The sequence below is a fragment of the Acanthopagrus latus genome, chromosome 7, assembly GCF_904848185.1.
Source record: "Acanthopagrus latus isolate v.2019 chromosome 7, fAcaLat1.1, whole genome shotgun sequence".
NCBI classification, from domain to species: Eukaryota; Metazoa; Chordata; class Actinopteri; order Spariformes; family Sparidae; genus Acanthopagrus; species Acanthopagrus latus.
Window position 1 is genome coordinate 12021411 of NC_051045.1, and position 22190 is coordinate 12043600.

General features: G+C 45.5%; 1 protein-coding gene across 3 annotated transcripts in view; it reads left to right on the forward strand.

Annotated features, from left to right (window-relative positions):
• The first annotated feature begins 4664 nt into the window (after nt 1-4664).
• Nucleotides 4665-22190, forward strand: part of nkain4 (sodium/potassium transporting ATPase interacting 4) — a 52709-nt gene continuing 35183 nt past the window's right edge. For 2 of the 3 annotated variants that reach the window (XM_037105488.1, XM_037105490.1), the window contains exon 1: nt 4674-5772. In XM_037105488.1, coding sequence (XP_036961383.1) covers nt 5719-5772 — 54 coding nt within the window. In that variant the 5' untranslated portion in view covers nt 4674-5718. Of the gene's footprint in view, nt 5773-22190 lie in introns of all 3 variants that reach the window. The other variant, XM_037105489.1, reaches the window with a different exon arrangement.

The following is a 22190-nucleotide window of genomic DNA, read 5'->3' on the forward strand; positions in this document are numbered from 1 at the left end:
ATTCATTCGCTTGTCAGACAGCCAGAGGTGGCTGAAATTTGCAGCAATGTAGTGTAGTTTTCTTCAGTTGATAAATGTCCCTGTGGAGCTGAGGGGAGCTGCTGATGTTGCTTATTTAAGGTTGGGGTTTGATGTGTTTTTCGCCACAGAAGGTTCCATTCGTGAAGATGCAAAATATCCTGTGCTGTTGGTGTGACACAGTGGCTCTCCCCGGGTGACACGCGGTATTTCAGCCTTCATCAAGCCCATCGTATACGACATCTACTGTTGCAGGCCACAATGATTGTGGGGATTCGGGCTGCTGTAAGTGTAAGAAAAGGACACAAGGAAGTTCTGCTCACACGTCTCGCACGTCAGCCTCACGAACGAGGAAATGAGCTGCGAGCTGATAATGAAACCAACCTCTCTTGCATCTGCTGCAGTGGGGACTTTTTTTTTTCTTTTTAAACCGAGGGGGGGTTTTTGATGCCTGAAAAACTAGACAAGAAGAGAGAAAAAAAAAAAGAGGAGGGAAAAGAGAAACGGAGAGAAAGAAAGAGGGAGTGGGAACGAGAAGTGACAGCCCAGGACACTTTTCAAAGAGAGAAAGGCCTTGTCCTTTTGAGGTCTCCCCCCCCCCACCCCTGCCATTGTTGTCCACTACGAGGCAGACTCTTGGGTCTCCTCCACAATGCAGGTCCCCTCAGAGCGGTGCACCACTGGCTGTCCTGTCGCTTCACATTAGTGTCTTTGTGGAGAACAGCGGCCCCCGAGGGCTTGGACACACTTGTCATGAAAGAAGTGTTCTGGACACACACACACACACACACACACACACACACACACACACACACACAGGCACAAAGTGAGTCGATAAGGAGGTGTTGGGCAAAAAACGGGAACACAAGGAGAACCTCCATCAAGGCTTCCAATAGAACTCTTAACAGTGACCTTATTTCAGCCCTGGCTCTCTCTCTCAGTCTCGCTCTCCCCCCGCCTCGCCCATCCGCCCACACGACACACATGCACACGCAGACATTTTTATGACATACATTCAAGGAAAAACATGTCCTCATAAGAAATGCAGTTGTGAATGAGCGAGCCTTGTGCATGTAAGAAGTGCAGCGCGGTCACTGGCGCATTCCTACGAGCGGCTCCGGCACTCACCGGCTCGATGTGTTAACAGTGAAATGTGTCGTCTGTTACCGACAAATTGGTTAATGCCACTCGACTACAGACAAGAAAAAAATAGTTCCTGCATTAAGAAGCACGTTTGACCCATTGGTGTGTCGGGTTGTGTAGCCAAGCTTCAGCGTAACCCCCCCCCCCCCTTACAGGACTCTTATGAGTTGTAGCTAAATGTTCCCAAAAATAGCAAATGTATTATCCTGGATGTTGGTACGAAATGTGTGTCAGAGTCATGAACAAGACATATGAGATACCGTGAAAACACAGTGTTCTGGATTTTTACTTTTTGCATCATATGAGCGTCGGTTTTTGGAACTAGAAGAATAAAAAACACTGAATGGTTTAAACAGTTCCATCACAAGCACTAGTGTAGCTTTTTCCAGACATTTTTTAAAAATCTTTTCACACTTTCCACTGTCTTTCCCATCAGCCTTGGCATGCCGGCTCTATAGCTGTTAAGTTTTCATCATTCATTTTAAAGGAAAAGTTCAGCCAAACATGCATATTTAGTCATTAACTACTAACCCCCACGCCCATGGAATGTTTTATACCTCACAAAATATATGTTTTGGAGCTTTACAGCCAAACAGTTAAAAAAAAAAAACGAACCACTGAAGTAGACAGGGATGTGTTTTCAAATGTAAATACAACTGTAAAATGCATAAAATGACTCCATACAGTTCAACTGGCGTAATCCAAGTCATTCAGAAGCCTGATGAACCCAAATTGTAATGAAAAAAATGAATGAAAAAAACTTTATTTGCATTATTTTTTAAGCAAAAATTTCACTGTAGCTGGTAGGGGTGGGAAAAATAATTGATTCTTAGATGACATGAACGTGAATGATTCTGGATTGATTCACAAAAGTCAAAAATCAATTTTGCTAAATGTTAATTGACAACGAAATGTTGACAGAACACAAGAGGCAGAACTCGCAATTATGGCAGTGCAGCGCCTGGACAGTCGATGGTGCCCACCTAACGAAAAAAACATGAGATGGCTGAGTGCAACATACAACCGGCACCCTCTGCTTTAAAAGCAAATGTGTGGAAGAATTTTGTCTTCTACGAAGCAGAAGGGTAAAAGGACCTGGACAAGAGCCACAGCATATGCAAGCTGTGGCAAACTAAACTAAAATATGTTGGAAATGCAACAAACATGCGAAACCACATGACACGTTTCCATCCAGAGGAGGAAGAAAAACAGTTGGTTGTAGTTGCTTCTAACTAGGGTGGCATAGAGCAAGTGATGTCAAATTTTCCACCCAACTCGGAAACTGCGAAGTGAATTACAAACTCTATTGCAACTTTTATTGCCGAGTATTCAGTTGCAAAGTTTTTGCACAATGTGTTGTAAAGTAGCATTCATTGGGATATGCTGCTTATTACCCTTAACAGGTTTTGAGTTAAGTCTTATTCTTATCTTTGACTGAGAGCAGCTTTTTCTTTAGTGAAACACAGAGAAGAAAAATGTATCTGTTTATTTTGTTATTTTCAGTGATCAAAAGTAGCCACGTTTTAGTATGAGAGCTGATACACAGGTCCATAATGTGTTGAAAAGCTTTTTTTGTTTTTATATAGGCTACAGTATACTGCTTTTCTCTCAGGGATATCCTCACTGCCTGTAACAGGATTCTGTGTTCATAGAGAGTCATTTCTATTTGTGACAAAGAAAAGCCTTTTCTTTAATAAAATGTTAGAGAGGTAATCAATCTGTTGATTTTTTTAATGATCATCACAAAAGTAGGAAGTAATTGATGATGATGAATAGTTTTGATTTCGGTTACAATATAGAATACTTAAATTATGTGCAATCAACTGGCAAATATTACCATACAGACTTCCACTCAGCATTTTCTCACAACAAAAAGTTTTAAACAAACTCTGAGTAGCAAACTCGGATTTAATTATTATTTTTTAAAATCATGCATGGAAATGTACACACAAAATAAATTGTAGCATCGAGATGCATCGATAATCGGTTTAGAATCGAATCGTTGACCTCTGAATCAGAATTGAATCGAATCGTGAGGTGCCAAGAGTTCCCACCCCTAGTAGCTGGTTAGTTAAAAGTGTTTGTGCACACACAGTCCACAACGGGTGCAGAGTAAATGACATGATGACATTTTACAAATGAATTTAGGATGCTGAAGTTTCAGGAGACTTGGAATACGCATGAGACATTTTTTTCTTTTTGGGTGGACTTATCCTTTAAGAACTTCTCATCATTTTTTTCTTTCTTTTGGTACAGGTGGGAAGAGGACCTTGAGGGGACGACTCTCCATCTGCTGATGAAGATGGTGTAAAAAAAAAAAAAAAAAAAGTGCCCGAAAGCTAGCAAGTGGATCGAAAAATGTTTCTATTTTTACTTTCTCACTTTACTTCCTTACATCTTTTACTTTTACTTTATCGACTGTGATGTATTGTGGTTTCTTTCTTGTGACAAATGGACAAAAGCGTCTGCTGAATGCCCTAAATGTAAATAAATGCAGATGTAAATGTGCATCCTGAGCTGGGATTGTTTGGTCAAGGAGAAACATAGCCCGTATACTGTCATAAAATCTGGATTGAATACAGTTCATAGTTTTCCCTTAACAAAAAAAAAAAAAGTCACTCTCACAAAAGTAACAGCTGCAGGATGACCTGAACACGCACAGATTGCATAAATGACACAGTGAAGATTAAGAATATGCATCCCAGACAATGAATGACTGGAAGAACGTGAGTGGATCAAAAGATAAACTATGGATCATTAAACCCAGAGAGCTGAGGAGGCTGGTGGGGGGACATTTGTATGGATACGATGCTCGAGCTGCTTCAAGCTGATCAGATGCTTACTTAGTTAGGCCTACATGATGAAAGAAAAGCTCCCCCATAAAAAAAAAAAAAAAAAAAAAAAGCCAAATTCATTCGTGCCTGCTGCCAGCTTCCATTAATACCCCGAGGTTATTTTTGGCGATGGGGAAGAGGAGGAGGAGCAGGAGGAGGAGGAGGAGGAGGAGGAGCTCCTCCCGGGCCCCGGCTGCACGCAGGTGGGCAGGGCGGCGTGGGACGGTCGAGGAGAGAGGAGCGGCACTTTAAAGGAGCGGAGCGGAGGAGTGTGTGTGTGTGTGTGTGATGAAATGAGATGTGAAGTGTTCCCTCACTCAGCCCGCAGACGCGTAAAACATTCATCAAGCTGGTGGTGAGGAGAGAGAGAGAGAGAGAGAGAGAGAGAGAGAGAGAGAGGTGGGACCTGCCTCCGTGCGCTCCGAGAGAGGAGGAGGAGGAGAGTGACTGAGCTGAGAGAGTTGCTTTTAAGATCTTTTCTATTATAAATCATAAATCATACCGAGCGGTGGCTTCCCAGAAGGCAAATGGAGAGCCAAACAAAAGGGGGGTCTGTGTGGAGAGCAGCCAGGCCATGGAGGACTGGGAGAGAAGAGAAGGGTGAAGAAGAAGAAGAAGAAGAAGAAGAAGAAGAAGAAGAAGAAGAAGAAGAAGAAAAGGGGGGTTAGAAAGTGAATAAGACAGTGAGGGAGGGATGATCATTTAAACGGGAAAGTGCCCAGTGCATGTAATATTTTAATCATGAGCCGTAAAATCTCTCAGACTGTCTCGTTCAACGCTGGAGGACGTTTGTCATGGTGCAAAATTTAAGGGGAGAAAGAAAAAAGAAAAAATCACATAACTGAGATGAAATTTGGCCTCCATTTTGAATCATGTGCCTGTATTCTAATAGGCTGGTTTTTTTTTGTTGTTTTTTTTTTTAAAGCGCGCTTCGCCGTATGGACACAAGATGGCGCCTGTTGTCCACCAGAGGACAACAGCGTCATTTAACCCGGTGGCCCCGCTGAACGAACACGCGCTCACCAACGTCCAAACGGAGTTTACACACACCAGCGTGGAGATGTAACGTTTCCCCTCAAATAAACAGCAATAAACAGTATTGTATTTTTTTCCCCACGTCCTCTGTTATTTCTAACTGCTATCAAACCGTCTTAATTGGCGCGCAGTCATTGCGCTCGTCGCCATGGCAATAAATTGAAATATTTCCTGCGCGCGTCCTCGTGCGCTTCTCTTTCGGCCAGTTGACGCCCCTCAGCCAACCACATCCCAGTCATCCCCCCCTCTCTCGGTTGACTACCCCACAACCACCACCACTCCCTCCCTTCCTCCCTCCTTCCCTCCTCCTCCTCCTCCTTTTACACACCGGCTCGCAACCACCCACCCAGTCAGTCAGCCAGTCAGTCAGTCAGTCAGTCACCTCAAGTGCGGCCGGCCGGCTGGAGCGCAGGCAGACACAACACACCGAGAGCAGCAGCAGCAGCAGCAGCAGCAGCAGCAGTCGGGTTCATCCTGCCGCGCGTTTTTCGTTTTGTTTTTATTATTTAGGCTCAGAGGAGAGACACCCGGAGCGCAGGAGGAGGAGAATGGGACGCCGGTGCTCGGATCAGGACTGAGTCTGGTCGGCACGTTGAGAGCTTCTGCCCCCCCCCTCCTCCCCTCCTCCTCACCCCTCTCAGGTCCTCTCCCAGCCGGCTCAGAGTCACGTTCTCCCCCCGCTGACACAATGGGCTGCTGCAGCGGACGATGCACTCTCATCTTTATTTGCACTTTACAGCTGGTGAGTTGAACCACACTTCTTTTCTACTTGTTGTTTTACAAGTTTCAAAATGAATTTTGTATCAGTTAATTACAGTCAAATGTCTGTTTTTTTTGTTTTTTTTGTCAGGGCAGCAGCCTGTGCTTCTGTTGTATCACATGTTGAAACCTGAAAACAGGATGTGTTGTAGGAACATCAGAACATCCTGAAAAGTTCTGTAACTCTCTAGAACTCACCAGAAGCACAAACCAGTCTCCGTGTTTTTGTATTTTCACAGTTCATTGTGTTGAAACTGAAATATCGGGAGTGATATTTTATTTTTGTTTTTTATGTGTGTGTGTGTGTGAGTAGAGTTTTTAATTTGAACTATTTTTTGTTTGGTTATTACCTGATCCATGAGGAGATCCACCGCCGTGACAGAAAATATTGTTTCTCTCAGCTCATTTGAACACCAACACCCTCAACTCTAGCGGCACAGTGATGGACAGTATTGGGGTGACCACATGCTGTGTGATGCCTGATGAAAGTGCATGAATGAATTATGAATTTGTTCTGTTGAATATTGTAAACGTCGCCCAGTATATTCTCAAGTCCACCCGGGGTAGCTCTGCGTGAGACGTCAGTGATGTGCTCAGATTTAACGTCCGGCGTTGCGGCTGCCCTCTGATCCGGAACATCCGAGACGTCTGCGGATACAGACGTTTCTCCTCTCATCTCAAGCTTTGAGTGATTTGCTCATCAAGAACTCTGACCGCCGTGGCGAGCGTTGATCCACAACCCACGGCGGGAGCAGAGGCTCGTTGGTCGTCGGCGCGTCTCAGTTTCTGATCAGTGATCTTGACATTTTACTGATGGCGGCCGTGCAGTCTCGCGTGATGCTTCCCGTCGACTCACAGGCCAGCCTGCCTCTGCCACCGTCCCTGAGTGGAGTTTACCTGACGGGGTGTGACAAGGTTATTTATGGGGGTATTAACCGAGCTTGCTCACACTGTAAGCCCCCTGAGTAAATGCCACTTTTTAACAGCTAAGGGAGCAATAAAAATCTTCTCCAGACGAAGAGCCAAATGGGAAAGTTGTGATGTATTGTATCATGCATGAGGGGATCTGGCAACAAAGACAAATGGCACATAGAATAAAGAACAGGAAAGCGCCTGATGGGAAGTGGCAGTCATTCATAACTGTGTTGAAGAAGAAAGCCAAGTTTCATGCAGCTCACCAAGTAATCACACCCGCTTTACCATTTGATAAAATTGTATTCCCTCAGAGCCGACATCTCCTTCAGAGTAACAGGTTTCTGGCAACTGCTTAAGTAGCGTCTCAAGAGTGGTTCAGGAGGTCAAACAGGTCGCTCACTAAGCGGAGGGTCGCTTATTTGATTTCCAGCTGCGTGTCGGAGTGTCCTTGGGGCAAGATGCTGAACCCCAAATTGCTCCTGATGGCTGTTCCTGTGTCTGTGTGTGTGTGAGTGGCTGGGTAAAGGAATACCACGGGGCTTCTTTGTTTAAGAAGCCCTGAGTTGCTCCTGACGAGCAGGTCAGCACCTCGCATGCCGGCCTCTGGCATGAGTGTGTGAATGTGCGTGTGAAAGTGTTGTTAAGTGCTTTGCGCGGTCGGGAGGCCAGAAAAGTGCTCGAAGACAACTGTTGTTGCAGTTCTTTCTCGCTGTCATGTGAATGACTTCCGTAGCGCCTTAAGCCTCAGTATCCTGCTGCCCTTTGCCCATTTATTTGTGGGGAGCGCCTGCGTGTGTGTCAGGTTTCAGGTGTCGAAATTCATTAGAAAAAGGGGGACACGCGCCATTAGATGCTGAGCTTGTGTCTACATGAGTAGTAAAATCGGGTCTCACTCGATTTGTACTTGTCATGGTGTTTGTGACACACACGAACACAAGCGCGGAGAGCCACGAACCATGAGGGACACACCTGTTTTCCCCTCCCAGACTTCGGACCTGTCTGCCTCGTTAGAGAGAAGGAGGTCGGCCATTTATTAAGAGGTTTATAAAGCTGTCAGCGGGCTGCCGAAAAAAGTCCCCGAAGACTCCTGGAAACAGCTTTATTTTCCCCCGGCGCTATTTCTGGACGACCTGACACTTCCTGTCTGCGGGGACACACACTCACACACACCGCACACCTGCACACGTCTGATGAGTTTAACCTGCAAAGAGGGGTTGCATTAAACCCTGGGCGACCTTTTGTGAGAAGGTCATTGGGTTGTAGTCTGTGGAGCGTGTGTCTATGTGCTCCTGTGCGTGCGTGTTTGCATGAATATACATGTGTGCGCGTGTGTGTGTGTGTGTGTGTGTGTGGAACAGCGCAAGGGGCCCTCCCCGCGCTCCCCTGGCTGAAACCTATGCATTGCCAATGAGCCAGGTTATTCCCAGTCCATTACAGGGTAAAACTACCATTAACAAAACAACATACTCTGCTCCTCAGATGTAAAAATAGCCCTTGTGAACCGCTGTGTGTGCTAATTAGCCAGGCAGAGTGCTTTGATCAAACCTCTTTTGGCATCTCGGCCATCCCCTAATTGAATTGTGGTGCGCTTTCCTCATCAACAGGCCGAGCGGTGGGACTCATCTCTCTGGGACAGAAGGCAACAGATAATGAGCCTGTATTGATCGGAACGCCTCTGTTCCCTCTTCCCTCTGCAGCCTAACTATTCCAGACAGTGGGGCTGGATCGTTGTCAGAACCCCGATCAGCCCCAGAGAATGGCAAGCGTTGGCAGGAAGCCCCGTCTGTCTAATGATTTGTTTGTACTCTGAGACACAGGCAAGCTCGTTTTTTTTTGTCTCAGCGGGGTTGCTTGTTGTTGAGGCGTTGACCTAAAGCTGACCTGCCGTGGACGCGTTTCGATTGGTCAGAAGTGGGACCTGGTCCAGACGTATTGTGAATGTCAGAGACTGGCCATGAGGAGAGACGTTGTTCTGAATGGGGCGGATGGTTAATGCGGCTCCGCGGACATCGGGTGATTGATGAAGGAGGCCTCTTCGTCCGGCCATGGTGGTTTTGCCGGGAAAGGGCAGACACACACACACATAATCACACCGAACAAGGGTAACGAGCTTGGATCTGAACATTGACCCTGGAAATGCCTGGCCATAACTGCACTGGCAGCACTGACGGATGCGACCCAGCCGCGACACGGACACTATTTCATGCCGCACTCGGACACACCCACAGACGCAGCTGCGCATTTGGAACTGTGAGTTATGGGTTAGTAGGCCTCGTGTTGGGTAAAGATTACAGCCCTCGTATGAGGGGAGGAAGTGGAAGCTTTGTGGGCCTCTGACAAAATGACAGAAATGCAGGAAAGCGCCGGACGGGGTGTTGTTTGATCACGAGCAAAGAGAAGAAAACGGGGTCCATTTTGTCACAGTAACCGGCTTCATTAGTCACAGGAAAACAGGTTTCAGTGAAGTGGTGGCAGAAATCTGCAAGTTATACTTAATCCACACCGTTAAAAAACTACTGTCAGACTACCCACGAGCGATGTGCGAGCGCGTATGTGTGTCATATCTTGCATCACGCTGCCCACTTCTTCCTCCACTCGTTTGATGACATAGCTGGAGAATATGCTAACTTTGTAGTGAAGGCTTCAGAGAAGAAGAATGGGTTCAACCAAAGTGCTTCCAAGAAAAGTTTTAGCTGAGAAGCCTGAGAGAGCGTCCTCCTGAAGAGTGTTACCTCTGAAGGCACGACATTATCGCTTGGCAGGCATCACATCATCTCCCCACACGATACAAAGGATTTAGATTGTGGTTTCTTTTTTTTCCACTGCTTCCACTGCTAACTTTATGGAAGTACTAACATTCAAATTTCCTGTTGATTATTCATGAGCTTAGAGATGCTGGATGTCTTTATCCCCCCAACTCACCAATCTACATGTGTGCTGACAGGCACGTACAAACACGAGGTCTCAGCCCAAAGCTTTAATATTAATGCATCGCGCTGCTGTAATTGGGGCATCCTGCATGGAAATAAAACATTGTATTCTTATCGGGCCAGCAGACTTGTGTGTGAAAGTTACTGCCACTCTATGATCACGGTCCGCATTGCCAATTTCCGAGGAGAGGTGAATCTGTTACATGAAAGATGTTCTTGGCAGGAGCGGGAAGATTTCAGTTCCATCAGTTACAGATGCTGGGAACATCTGCGTAGGGTATCTATTTTGGTGGGTGTTTTGTGGAGGGCATGTATGTGTAACTTCTTTAGTGTCTGTGTGAGTGCGGAGTCTGGTGTGATCAATGATAATGAACTGTATTTCCTTGGCACTGCCAGGTTGATGGAGGAGATAGGCCAGCGGGGATACAGAGCGGATGGTCACAGCTCTTTTATCTCTTTTGTTTCTTTCCGTGTGTCTTCGCCTCTCTGGGCCAGGCTATTAAGTTATCGGGAAACCTCTCTGGACACTGATTCATATCGTCATGAGCAAAAACGCTTTTTTTTTTTTTTCCCCTTTACTATTTGCTTTGGCTTGCACAGATGGCATCAGAATAAGATAGCATCCCTATCTGAATTGCCCATGCAGATACAAGAGCTGGTGTCTGTGTGTGTTGGACACAGATTGTCAGACAGAGACGGGCTCCCAACAAACCAGCCAAATGCCAACAGATGCCAACAGCAATATGCTCGTTGGGTTCTTAGTTAATTTCTTACGCTGTAAAGTAGGTTTAAATGGAGCTGCGCCAGTAAGTGCTCACGGTTATCTCCATCACTGCATGGATTATACAAAATGATCATTCAGCGGTTGTGGACCCGTGGTGGTGTTTCGTATCTATTACAACAATCCTAGTCAGTCAGTCAGTAAGTTTTAGCTTAAACTAACCTCTTCAGCCTCAAAGTAGCAGGATGCTGATGTTTGTGTCGACACTGACTGGCTGGATTCATTCCAAATCCGCTGTTCATTTTAATGAGGGTGGTGTGTTTTGGGTGTGGCGGTGATGTCCACAGGGGGGTTCTTTGGAGAAACGCAGCCCCGCATTACGTGACCCAACGCATAAGCTGGCGATCAGACCAGCACGACTGAAAAGCCACGATAGACTTTAACATAGTGTGTAACATACTCTGTGTAGCACACTTGCGATCACTTGGTTTGTTTCATGCGCCCCTTTTTTTAAAACGAGCCCTAATGATACGCCTCACATCCGGGTTGTGCACTGCTATTTTTAACCAGTGGAACCACCATGCGAGGAGCGTAACGACATCAGCTTCTCCTTTCAGCAAACTGATCGAGGGGTGGTTAAAGTCCACAGCACGTCACGCACACAAGCCATAGAGTGACACTCCTACACTGCTGTACAACTCTGCGGTGTTTCGCCGCACTGCCGCATTTGGTCTGAATACAGCCATATTCATATAGATACTGTATTTACAGAAGACATTAATCAATGGCCTCTTTCTCTCTCACATTAGGGTAAAGTGGCTTGGTTAGGGCTTGTTTCCATAGACTTGGTTGCTTGACTGTCACGTGGGATCTGGCAACACCGACGACAAGAGCATCATCAGTTTAAAGTGCACCTTCGAGTGTGTGACCCTGTTGTAATGGGGATTGACGTGCTGGAGCTTATGTTCCAAGTCATGCCAAGGCAAGCCAAGCCACCACATGTGTGGAAAAGAAACCGAGTACCAAAGAAGAACCAGTAGTTTATGTGATTTTGGAAAGGAAGGCCTTAATTAATCCTGTCTTAAATTGTCTCTGGGCCCTTATCCTTTTAATTTTGAAGGCCACGCAGGTCGCCATAATTATGTACAATTGGTGAATTTGTGTGTGTGTGTGAGAGAGAGAGACAGAGAGAGTGTGCTGTGCTTTTGCTGTCAAATGAACCCCTGGTGTTCAGTGCTGATTGTGGTCTTGACCCAGGCTGTGTTGATTGCTCCACCAGAACACCACTCATCCACAGAGGAGTGGACCCTGACAGGTCCTACTTGGCCTTAGCCGCAAGTACCAGCCCCATCAGAAAAGAGTAGATTAAACAACAGCCTCACGGTGTTTGGGAGAATGTGTTGTAGGTCACAAGGCAAGGTGACTGCGTAATAAATTCACAGTCACACTTCACACTTTTGGAGCTCTCTCCAGTGTGTCGTCACATTACCTGAGAGCCGATTGCAACCTGGGTGCCCGGGGGGTGAGGAGCACTGCTTGAATGTGTAATGCGTGTGTTCATGCTCCGCCCCTAACGTGTACTCTTTGTTAAAAAACAATAAGGCTTTGTGTTATCTCCTTCTCTCTCTCACCCCCCTCCCCAACCATCCTCTTCCCCCCCCCCGCCCCCCCGCCCCCCCGCCCCTTGAATATGAATATGTTTGAATTATTGATTAGCATCTGATTTATCAGCAGGCAGAGCCACTGGAGGTTGAGGGGAGATGCACGTAGGAAGGTGGAGAGAAAAGGGGGGATGGGCGGTGGTTCGACCTCTCACACTGGGCCAATTATGAGCGCGACCCCAGAGACCCGGGGTCTCTATGTTTAGCTTCTCCTTTTCCCTTCTTTCGTTTGCCGCCTCCCTCGCTCTGGTGCACTGTTACCACAGAAACCTTTATGTATACAATAAGATGCCGAAGAGCCTGCAGGAATAAGAACCAACCTGTCAAAAAGGGAGACATGGGAGTGCGTGACGCAAATCTGAGTTAGCATGCTGGGGAGATACGAATGTAGGGAAGAGACCTCGAGGGTCCTCAGTACACATCCTGCTCTCAGAACAACTGTCAGTCTAAACATAGCTCTGCTTGCATGTTTTGCTTTTAACTGCACCACAAAACCAGCCCCACCCAAAATGCAACGGAGCAACCAGCCTGATAGCAGCTGAGTGGTTTGTTTGGGACCAGCTTTAACTGAAATCTGCTTATGTTACGCTTTCGTCTGAGGTTTGCTCGGTAAACAGAGATTAAACCCGACACATTTTATGCTAATTGAGTGGAGGCGCTGACCTCGCTCTTGTTCCTCGACCTTCCCCAGAGTTTGGAGTCGCTGCCCTTGCTCCGTGCATGTTGGTTTTTATAATAATATGTGTGTTCTTGAGGAAAAAAAACATCTCCTCTTTGTCCCCGGTGGCCCCTTTTACAACTGTTAGCCATTTTAATGTCTTCAATTTAACAGACCATTAATTATGTGGTCGTAGTGAAAAACCTTGGGCTGGCGAAATGTGAGTGCGTGCGCATGAACCCATCCATGCGGAGGCCTGCACGAGCACGCCTGTGTGTGTTCCACCTCAGTGACACTGCAATATTAAGCTATAATGGAGATAAAAGTAGAACTATTTGCAAGCCCATTTCTCTCTTTCCATTCCAGCGGTTTCGCCGGTGTCATTTGTTATGGTGTGGCATCGAATAAATTGCTTTGGGAGCACCACAGCTGGGATGACTATCTTGACAGATCACATTCAGCTGAATGGTTGCGAAGCATATTCGTCTCACTCAAATCCCCCCCCGACTGTTTTGGGCATTCGGCCCTTGTTTTACAAGCGGCTGATGACTTCACTGATGTTTTTTTGCTCTAATTGTGTTGTGTGATCAAACGGCTGGACAGCAGAGATGCACACGCTCACTTCCTCTGCTGGTGGATGAAAGATTAGGAGCGATGGTATTATGATGAAAAGAGCAACATTACTGACTCAATTATGGAAAGCAGAGCCAGAGGGTTACAGGCTTGCTGACAGCTGTTTGCCGTTCTTGACTGCGTATACTTGATGAGAATTTTCCTCTGTCGCAGCTAAATTGCCTACTTGTTAATTGGGGCGAAACCTAAACAGTTTTTGTTGGATCTGGGACATGGAGAGGCAGGGTGGGAGACGGGATTGGCTGGTTTAAGCTGCTCTCATTTTCGTCACTTTCCCAACTCACCCTATCCATTGTTGCTGTATTTGGGTTTTATCCAGCGCTGTATTCTTGTCCTGCTTTTCTTCTCTCAGCTCCTCTGAGAAATCAAAGTATCTGTGTGCGTTGCAGTCTGCTCTCTCATCTCTCCTTTTCCATATGACACCCACACAACAAACGGCGAAATTTGGAGGCACAAGAAAAGGAGACAAAACCTCCCAAGTGACGTTAATCCCCTGGGCTGAGACAGAAATCACAACAACCCAGTGCTGCGGCATTGCTGCTTCAAGTTGATGCAGCTAAAGTCTAAATTAGCCCTCTAATAATCCAAACATTGCCGCCACCTTTGCAGATAAACTTGAAAGGAAACGTTGGCTGACGGCAAAGTGGAGGAAGAGCGATAAAGGGGAGGAAGAGAGACTGAGCAAGATAAGCGTTTTACAAGAGATTTCAGCCATGTGAGGAAGGATGTTTGCTGTCGCAGTGTATGTATGAATTTGGGTCATATCGCACTGAACCTTGCTTCTTCATCAAGTCAGCTTGTTGATTTTTGTGTTCAAATCCTCAGAATGGTGTCTAGTCAGTTTTGCGCAGGCTGCTGTTATTGAGAACGAAAGCCATTTATACGCTGGCAGACGTGGAACAGGTTGACTGTCAGAAAATAGTGAGTTTCCTCAGGCCAAAAATTAGCTATTACTAACATACAAACAAGACCTAATGGGCTTTTTAAAAAAAAAATTCATTAGCCTGCTGTTTGACTCACAGTGCAATCATCCTTTGTGATCTTCATCCTGTGATCAACACAGTGATTACATCCTCTGATTATACCTGTACTTTTCTAATGGTGGCATGTTGAAATGTTTAAAATAGGTCCGCAGCGACGTCTTTCTTCACTTTGATTTTGTTAATGAGCATTTTAAGTCCTTTGTATCACTACAGTGTTGGTGCAACCAAAAGATGGTTAACCTCTCTACATAAGCCCAACCCCAATCTTTTGCAGGCAAAAATGGGCCAAATGACACAAAATGCTTCAGCTGGCGGATTTTAGGGGCTGTTGTATCAACATGAAGAGTATAGTTGGATCAAGACAGAGTGTCGCTTCTATCTCTTTTGGATTCAGTGAGGGGTGTTACACCAAACTCCGATCAAACTGTATAAACTAGGCGGTGCTGATTCTGCCTAGTTCTCCTCCGCTTTCTCTGGCTTTCTACAGCCCAGTTTTGTATGGGGGCCGTCGTTTCACCAGTGCTAGGTATTGATTCGTCTGCATTCTAGCTTTACTCTCATTAAGAAACCAGATGGAGAAATAAAAAAAGAAGATCAGTGTGACAACTCTAACCACTAACAAGCCCAGTAGACGGATCAGACGGGGCATGCACTCTCAATTGGTCCGGACATGAGCAGTGTACAGAGAGTGCAGAACTTCGTTCAGCTGAACTAAACTAAACTCATTCGTTCCTCAGTCCAGAGGATTTTTAAAAAAGCTTAATCTCAAAATGAGCCACAGTAGCAGAAAGAAACACTGCAACACAACAGACCACAAAAAGTTTAAAGTAGAGTGCCAGTGTCCAGAGGGAGTCTCGGTTCAAAGCTGTGGCTTTTATCATGTTTCTTTCAGTGGGACGGATTTGTGCGTTGTGTGTCCCCAATAGCACTGAGAGATTAGCATGTTATTAGCACTAAGAGCACTGGAAGTTTAACATATTTCATCTTAAATAAAGAGCTCTTTCATTCACAGGCTTTTAGTAGTCTCCAAACAGAGCGACGCCGTGCACTCACTTCACTCAGTGTCTGTTTAGCACCAGCACCTAAAACAAGTGGTACTTAGAGGGAGTACAGAGGGAGCAAGCCACCATGTTTCACTGCGCAGTCCATATTTCAAACAGTGGAGCAGCAAGTGGCTTATGAAGGCACCCTACCTCTTAATCCCTGTCTCAGTGCTGCTAGACCAGGCACCACCAAGGGCCATCTATCTATCCAACCCTCCATGTACCCTATGAAAGCCACACACACAGGCGTCATCACACACATGCTGAGATTGGCACCATTAGTTACACAAGGACCAGGCAGGCACCAGAGTATAATGACTTTACCCAGGCGAGAGGTGAAAAATTGGATTGGAGAAAGTTTTTGAGAAGTACTTTACTGCCTGCTGGGAGGCACAGAGTAAAGACAAGCCAGGGCAGAGAGGACATTTATATATATTTTGTATGTTTATACATATTTATATACATATACAAACACTGTATATGTGTGTACATGTGTACATACATCAGCCTGCGAGCCCCTGATTGATAGCTCAACTCTGTGTCTGTCTTTATTCAGAATTTGAATAAATAAGCTGTTTTGATTTCTCTTTGAATACTCAGAAGAACAAAAGTTCTTTGAGTATGCGTGTAACAATTCAGTGATGCGGTAGCATGCTGTTTAAAATGCTGCTGAGACAGACCTTCTGTCTCCTCTTTGTACTCAGGAAAACCAAGGACTAGAGGCCAGTTCTGTGTGATAGTTACAGCCGTGGTTCCCAACCTTTTATTTTGGCCCGTGGCCCCTTAAAATGAAGCTGTGTGTGCATGCGACCTCTCACCACAGGTTACGTACATCTTAGAAGTCTTCCAAAGCGTTGCCACTCGGCAGCCATCTTTGCAACACCCCCTAGGAAGTTATTCAGTGCTAACGATGCCAGGGATCTATCTAAATGAATGGGGAGATAGCCATAACTTCATTTTAAATGGTCACCCTGACATAAACACTGCATGTATGGAATCGCCAGTCAAATCTGCTGAAAAAAAAAAATGCTTAAAAAGTAAAGACATTATACATTATACTTCCACTGCAGACGCGCTCGGTTTCACGACACCGACTTGTTTTACAGCTCAGTACAGTGTGATGCTGTCAGCTCGGCCCACCAGAGCACTTAAACAAATGTGGGTTTAATGTCTAATCTGTGAACAACCTCACCTTGCTTGGTAATCCTGTGCATTAGCGGGATGTCCTCTTCTTTTATGCTTATCAGAGGTCTAGCTCCAAATTGGTTGAAACTGCAGTGAATCTTGCTCCTGATTGGCTGATATCCCACCCTGTTTGGCTGCTAACAGGCATGTCTCTTGCTGTCTTCCCTTTCTTATGTGTCTGGGTCATCACAGATTCAAAACGTTGGACCCACTCAGTCGTTTAGATGCTATATGTTGGCGGACAGATATACAGAAGATAATAATTTTCTAATCACTTTGATTGAATGAAGATCTTTTACATTTTTGCTCCCATTTCCCCAAAATATTTGCCCCTGTACTGATCATGATGTACCACGTGATCATGGCTGACACTGTTCACTGGGATCCACCCGGGTACGCTGAGGAATTAGGCATTGACACACTCTGCTGAAAGAGCCATGACAGTAAACCCAAAGTGGCCTGATTAGCTTATGTATAATTTGTACCATGTCTGATACAGAACTAGGCTCAGTTCTCGGCTCCTTGGAACCGAGTGAACCTCAGTGCTTTGAAGAGATGATTTACCAAGCAATAAACAAGTAAAATGTACCATACCATCTCCTGAGCCGTTAGACTTGTGCTGCTCCCCACTGTGGAGAACCCAACAGCCAACATCCCTAACGACTGATTTCCAGTGCTCACAGCTGCAACTAGATCATTTACAGATTTGTGAAGGGGAAATCAAAACAAACTTTTCAATGTCAAAGCTATATGAAGAGAAAAGCCAGTGAAAGAGGCAGGCCATTAATCAGAGGCTGCTTGTCTGTTTATCATGTGCAATGTTTGTCTGTCCCAGTGACTCTCAGCGGGCAGCAAGGCATGTCTGCCAGTTGGAGTGCGATAGGATATGAAACAGAACTGGTGATTTGGATACCGCTCCCAGATTGCCCCTCTGAATCTTATCCCTTTATCGGGCACGGCCTCATTGGCTAATGCGCGTTTTTACGACTAAGTAAAAACAACCCATTAGCCAAGCCGCTGAGATGAAAAAAAAAAAAAACCCTGAAAGATAACGAGAAAGCAGAAGTTCGCCGTGTTTCGCCCCTCACATCTCCTGCCACACCTCAATGTCGTCCCTCCGCCTGACTGTGAGTCAGAGTTGGTGCTCGAACATGGAGGCGACTGACTCATGCAGCCTGAAGTCATACAGAATGGACTCTGACACACACTCACACACACACAGACCTGCTTTTCAAAGCCAAGATCGTGATGACACACTCAGTAACATGTTATCAGAGGACATTTCACAGAGGGCGCACACTGAAAGAGAAACACTGATGTGATTTATAGTATCCGGAGGCTAAGCTTGAAAATGAGAGGCTCACCAGTCACCTCCGTCCTCTCGCTCTGAGGGAGCCTCATCACATCCTCCCTCCCTTTCACACCTAACACCTCACGCAGAGGTGTGTCCGACCATGGCGCGCCACCAGCCTGTGACGACTCAGTCGATTTTGTGAATCACGAAACAACTGTCGAGCCACCCTGCCGCATGTCGTGGTTACTGTTCTTTTAAATCTCCGTCGGACGCCTCGTGCAATTTTTTTCTGCCACTTATCTCGAGCACACACGCTCATCTTAATTAGCCATCAGATGATGCGAATCAAACGTTTCTCTCCCTGTCAGACACATTTGCTCTGATCCTCTCCTCACTCTTTCATGTGGAGCTCTATTCGCTCTCCTCTTCTTCGGGGCACGTGAAATAAAAGCTGCAATGTTTGTAATCTTTTGGTTTGCTCTTGATTTTGTTTGGGATGTTGAGGAAAGTAGGCAGTGCGGTGTTGTGTGTCCACTTGTGTGCTCTTCATCGCTCTGTTTTTTCGGGCCACACCCCTCGAAACTGAGAGAGAGCGCGAGTTGACGTTGTCTAAAGCGGCAGGATTGAGGTCCACGATCCTTGTTAATTACCTGGTATCACATGGTTGAAGGAGAGAGTAATTGATGGTTTCTGAGAACTCGGGGTAGAGAACAGAGGGAGCAAACAAAAGGATTAGCAGCGGTGGAGGTGAGAGAGGGGCTTGTTGCATCCTGCTGTCGTATCCACCCCCTAATTGCTTGCTATTTATGGTGGGTGGAGCGGTATGTGTGGGCAACATGTTTCTCCGCATATACACACCCAAAACCAAAATACACACTAAGAGATCCCGTCACCCTAGAGGGAGTGATTTGTGCTCGCAGGAGGTCGGTGGGAGGCTTTTACGGTCGTTATGCAGCCGGCTCACTCTTACTGGAAGAGCGTTGGTATCTTCTGATCAAATTGTACCCCACTCTCCTGTAACCCGCTTCCTATGAATTGTGGGCTAATTGTGCCATATGGGTTTGTGTGATTGTGTGTGTGTGTGTGTGTGTGTGAGATTGTGTGTGTGTGTGTATATGTGCGTGTGTGGGCACGCGGGCCTGAATATATGTACGGATGAGCGCAGACCTTTCCATCCTTGATTGATTGTTGTCATCTTGGTGGATTATTGAGTTAGGAGTGAACGTGATAGGCTTACTACAGCATCTCAGAGGAGAGGATACACGCACACACACACACACACACACACACACACACACACCCCTCATGCCTATACACTTCTTTAATTCAATGACCGCTGGAAATATTTCAGGGAAAGGGTCCATGGCTGTGTGTAATAAATACACTGAGGGATGTAAAGTATGTGCATTGGATGGATGAAGGTTCACACTCATTAGCATGACTATTGCTCTGCACTGGCTCGGCTATCTGTGTAGAATGCACGTGTGTAAAGGACGTAGTGTGTTTAGAATCAAAATGCTGGACATTTTTGCTTGAAAAATGACTCAAAACGACTAATTGGCTGTCAAAATAGATTAGATTTAATTGCCTTAATCGAGCCGCCGTTGCAGCTTTAGCGTGTAGACAAAAAAGAGGGAAGAAGACAAATGAGACAGCCAAAGATTTAAAAAGTGTCGCAACACTCAAAACATTTAAACTAACTGTTGAGAAACCTTCCAAACACTTATTCTGCTTCCCAGAATCAGACATATGCGTGTTATTTACTCATCTCAACGAGAATGAGCCATGAACACAGTTTCCCCTGCTGAGTTGCATAACGCGGTGTAGTCGGTTATCTTTACTGGACATTTGGCTTGCTGTTCCTGTGTTGAGTACAAACTGATTCAGAGGGCAATGACCTACATCAGGCTTCCTGTATGCTGACATGAAACAAGTTATCGTTATAGTCATGCTGAACTCACACAATATCTGCTGTAAACAATGGGATGTGAAATGGTACTGTATGTGCGGGAAAACTCACATCTGATCGGAAGGGGCACATTGTACAATTCGTATTACATCAGAGATTACAAAGGTCACCTTATGAGTAAAACTTAAACCCACAACAGTCCCACACACAGTTTACATTCGTGCCAATGCTATTTGACTGTCGACTTCAATACTTTAATCAAAACGTACTTTCCTGATTTGGTAAAGAAAAGATGTAAATGAGCTTCCCCACAAATCAAAATGAATTCCCTCATTTAGCACCAAGTACACCCAGATAAGACCTTGAGGCGATTTGCATTCATCCAGCCAAATAGAATAAAAGCTCTTTAACAGATTTCGCAGTCTTTGGATCTCTCTTTTTGTCACTAGGATTAGTGGAGGGACATTCTGGGAGCTCAGCTCCACTGTTTTCAGCATGAGAACACAAGTGTACCCTGTCTTCTGTCTGTTATTGTGTGCAGGACGCTACACTTTAAGGACAATATTAGACCTTGGCTTGACAAATTGTCAAAGGAAGACTGAGTGGTAGCTGTATGAAGTTGAAAAATGTTTTTTAAAAAAGAAAGAAAAGCAAAGTTGACCCTCTGATAAGCAGTTCCCATGAAGCACACTGGCAGCTTTGGGCTTCCTTCGTCAGTCACGCAGTTAGTTTGTTGCTCGTCTGTTTGAATCTGCTCTCCTTAATGTAGATAAAAACATCACCGCACTGTTGCAGCTTTAGGTCTGTAGGTGTCTTTATGTGTTGGGGTCCCAGATGGTTGCCTGTCTAATAAGGACGTCCATCTAATCAGCTGAAAATGTGCTCATTAATGTTATTGATCAGATGCAAAATTGCCTCCCTCACACATTTGCCCTTCTTTGGATTCGATGGTGTCAGGACATGGGGCTTGATTCTCATTAGCGTTATGCGTTGCGTCTTGTATCTTCATGAAGTGCAGAGGAATTGTCTCTGGTGTTTGTCCAGATATGCTTCTGAAAAACCACAGCTGAAAAATAACTCAACAAATATTGTCAGTTCAGAAGGGTCAGTGCTGTAAGCTCCAGAGCCAATTGAAATGCAGCCTAGCTGCTCCTCATCCCCGCTGACGTCCTCCTGCATGGGTTTTATTGAGCTCTAACCATGACCCAGAGCTGACCAGAAGATGTATGACTCTCCTGACTTTATTCATTTCCTTCAGCACTTTTGTCCAGGTTATAGACAGAGGTCATTAAGAGGGAGGGAGTTCAGTCAGTCCACGTCAGTATGTGTTGTTTGCGATTTTCCTTGCGTTTCCTCTCATCTCTCCATTTATCTGTTGGTTTTTTTGTCTGTTTTTTTTTTTATTTTTTTATTTTTTTTATAATTTATTGATAATATCCACCCCATCCATCTCAATTTAGTTTCCCAGCCATTATCTGTTATCCGACCACATGAGTGAAGGCTTTATCTTTTAGCTCCTTCCCGACTCTGGTATTATAATGCTTGATGGAGGTCGCAGTTCAGTCACCTCACCCTCTGTCAATTCACAGCCTGTCTGTGGAGTTATTGCCCTCGCCCTCTATGCGAAGGAGTGCTCGTTTTTAATTATCACTCAGTATTTGATCATCTCCCTCCCCTGCCTGTCACAATGTCTCATTGGGTTGCTGGTAACATTTCCATTACATTAAGAAGAGCAGCCAAGGCTGTGTAACGAGACTGTGGTGTGTGTGTGTGTGTGTGTTTGCCTGAATGTGCTCGGTGGTGCGTTCCTATCACTGCAGCAGAGACGAGATTCTTCCCTCCCTCATCCATCTTCAAGCGCTTGGCTGGAAATGACATGTCGACGCACAACGAGACACATCGTTGCTCGAGACACACAAACACACACTCGCACACTGGGAATGGAATGGAATTGGGTTGGCAATGGAATTCTAATTAAATGGTTTGCCTGCACCCCCCCCCCCCCCCCGCTGTATTTTCCACCAAATGGCATGCTAATTGAGTTGATGCAAATGGGGACTCACAGTCTTAAGGACTTAAAATTGCTTTTTTTTCTTTTCTTTTTTTTTTTTGCTGTTGCACAAAATGCTGCATACAAAGAGCTCAGGTAGAGGATGGGAACAACCAGAGAGGACATCATAAATGTGTCCGTATGTGAGAAACATTGGCCTGAAGCGGTTGTAAACGTGGGAGTGGTATGGAGTGAGGCTGTATGGGGAAAATGGTGGAATTCCTCTTCATTGTCAGGCTTGGAAATGAGGGAATACATGAAATGGTGTCCTGTGACTAGTATGACACAAGGTAACTGTATTCTGTTAAAGCTACAGAGGAAAAGGTATAATCAGATTACTGTTATGTTTTGTTAAAATGGGGATTATTATCAGGTTGACAGTATTTAACAGGGCTGCCAACTCACCCAATCAACACTTT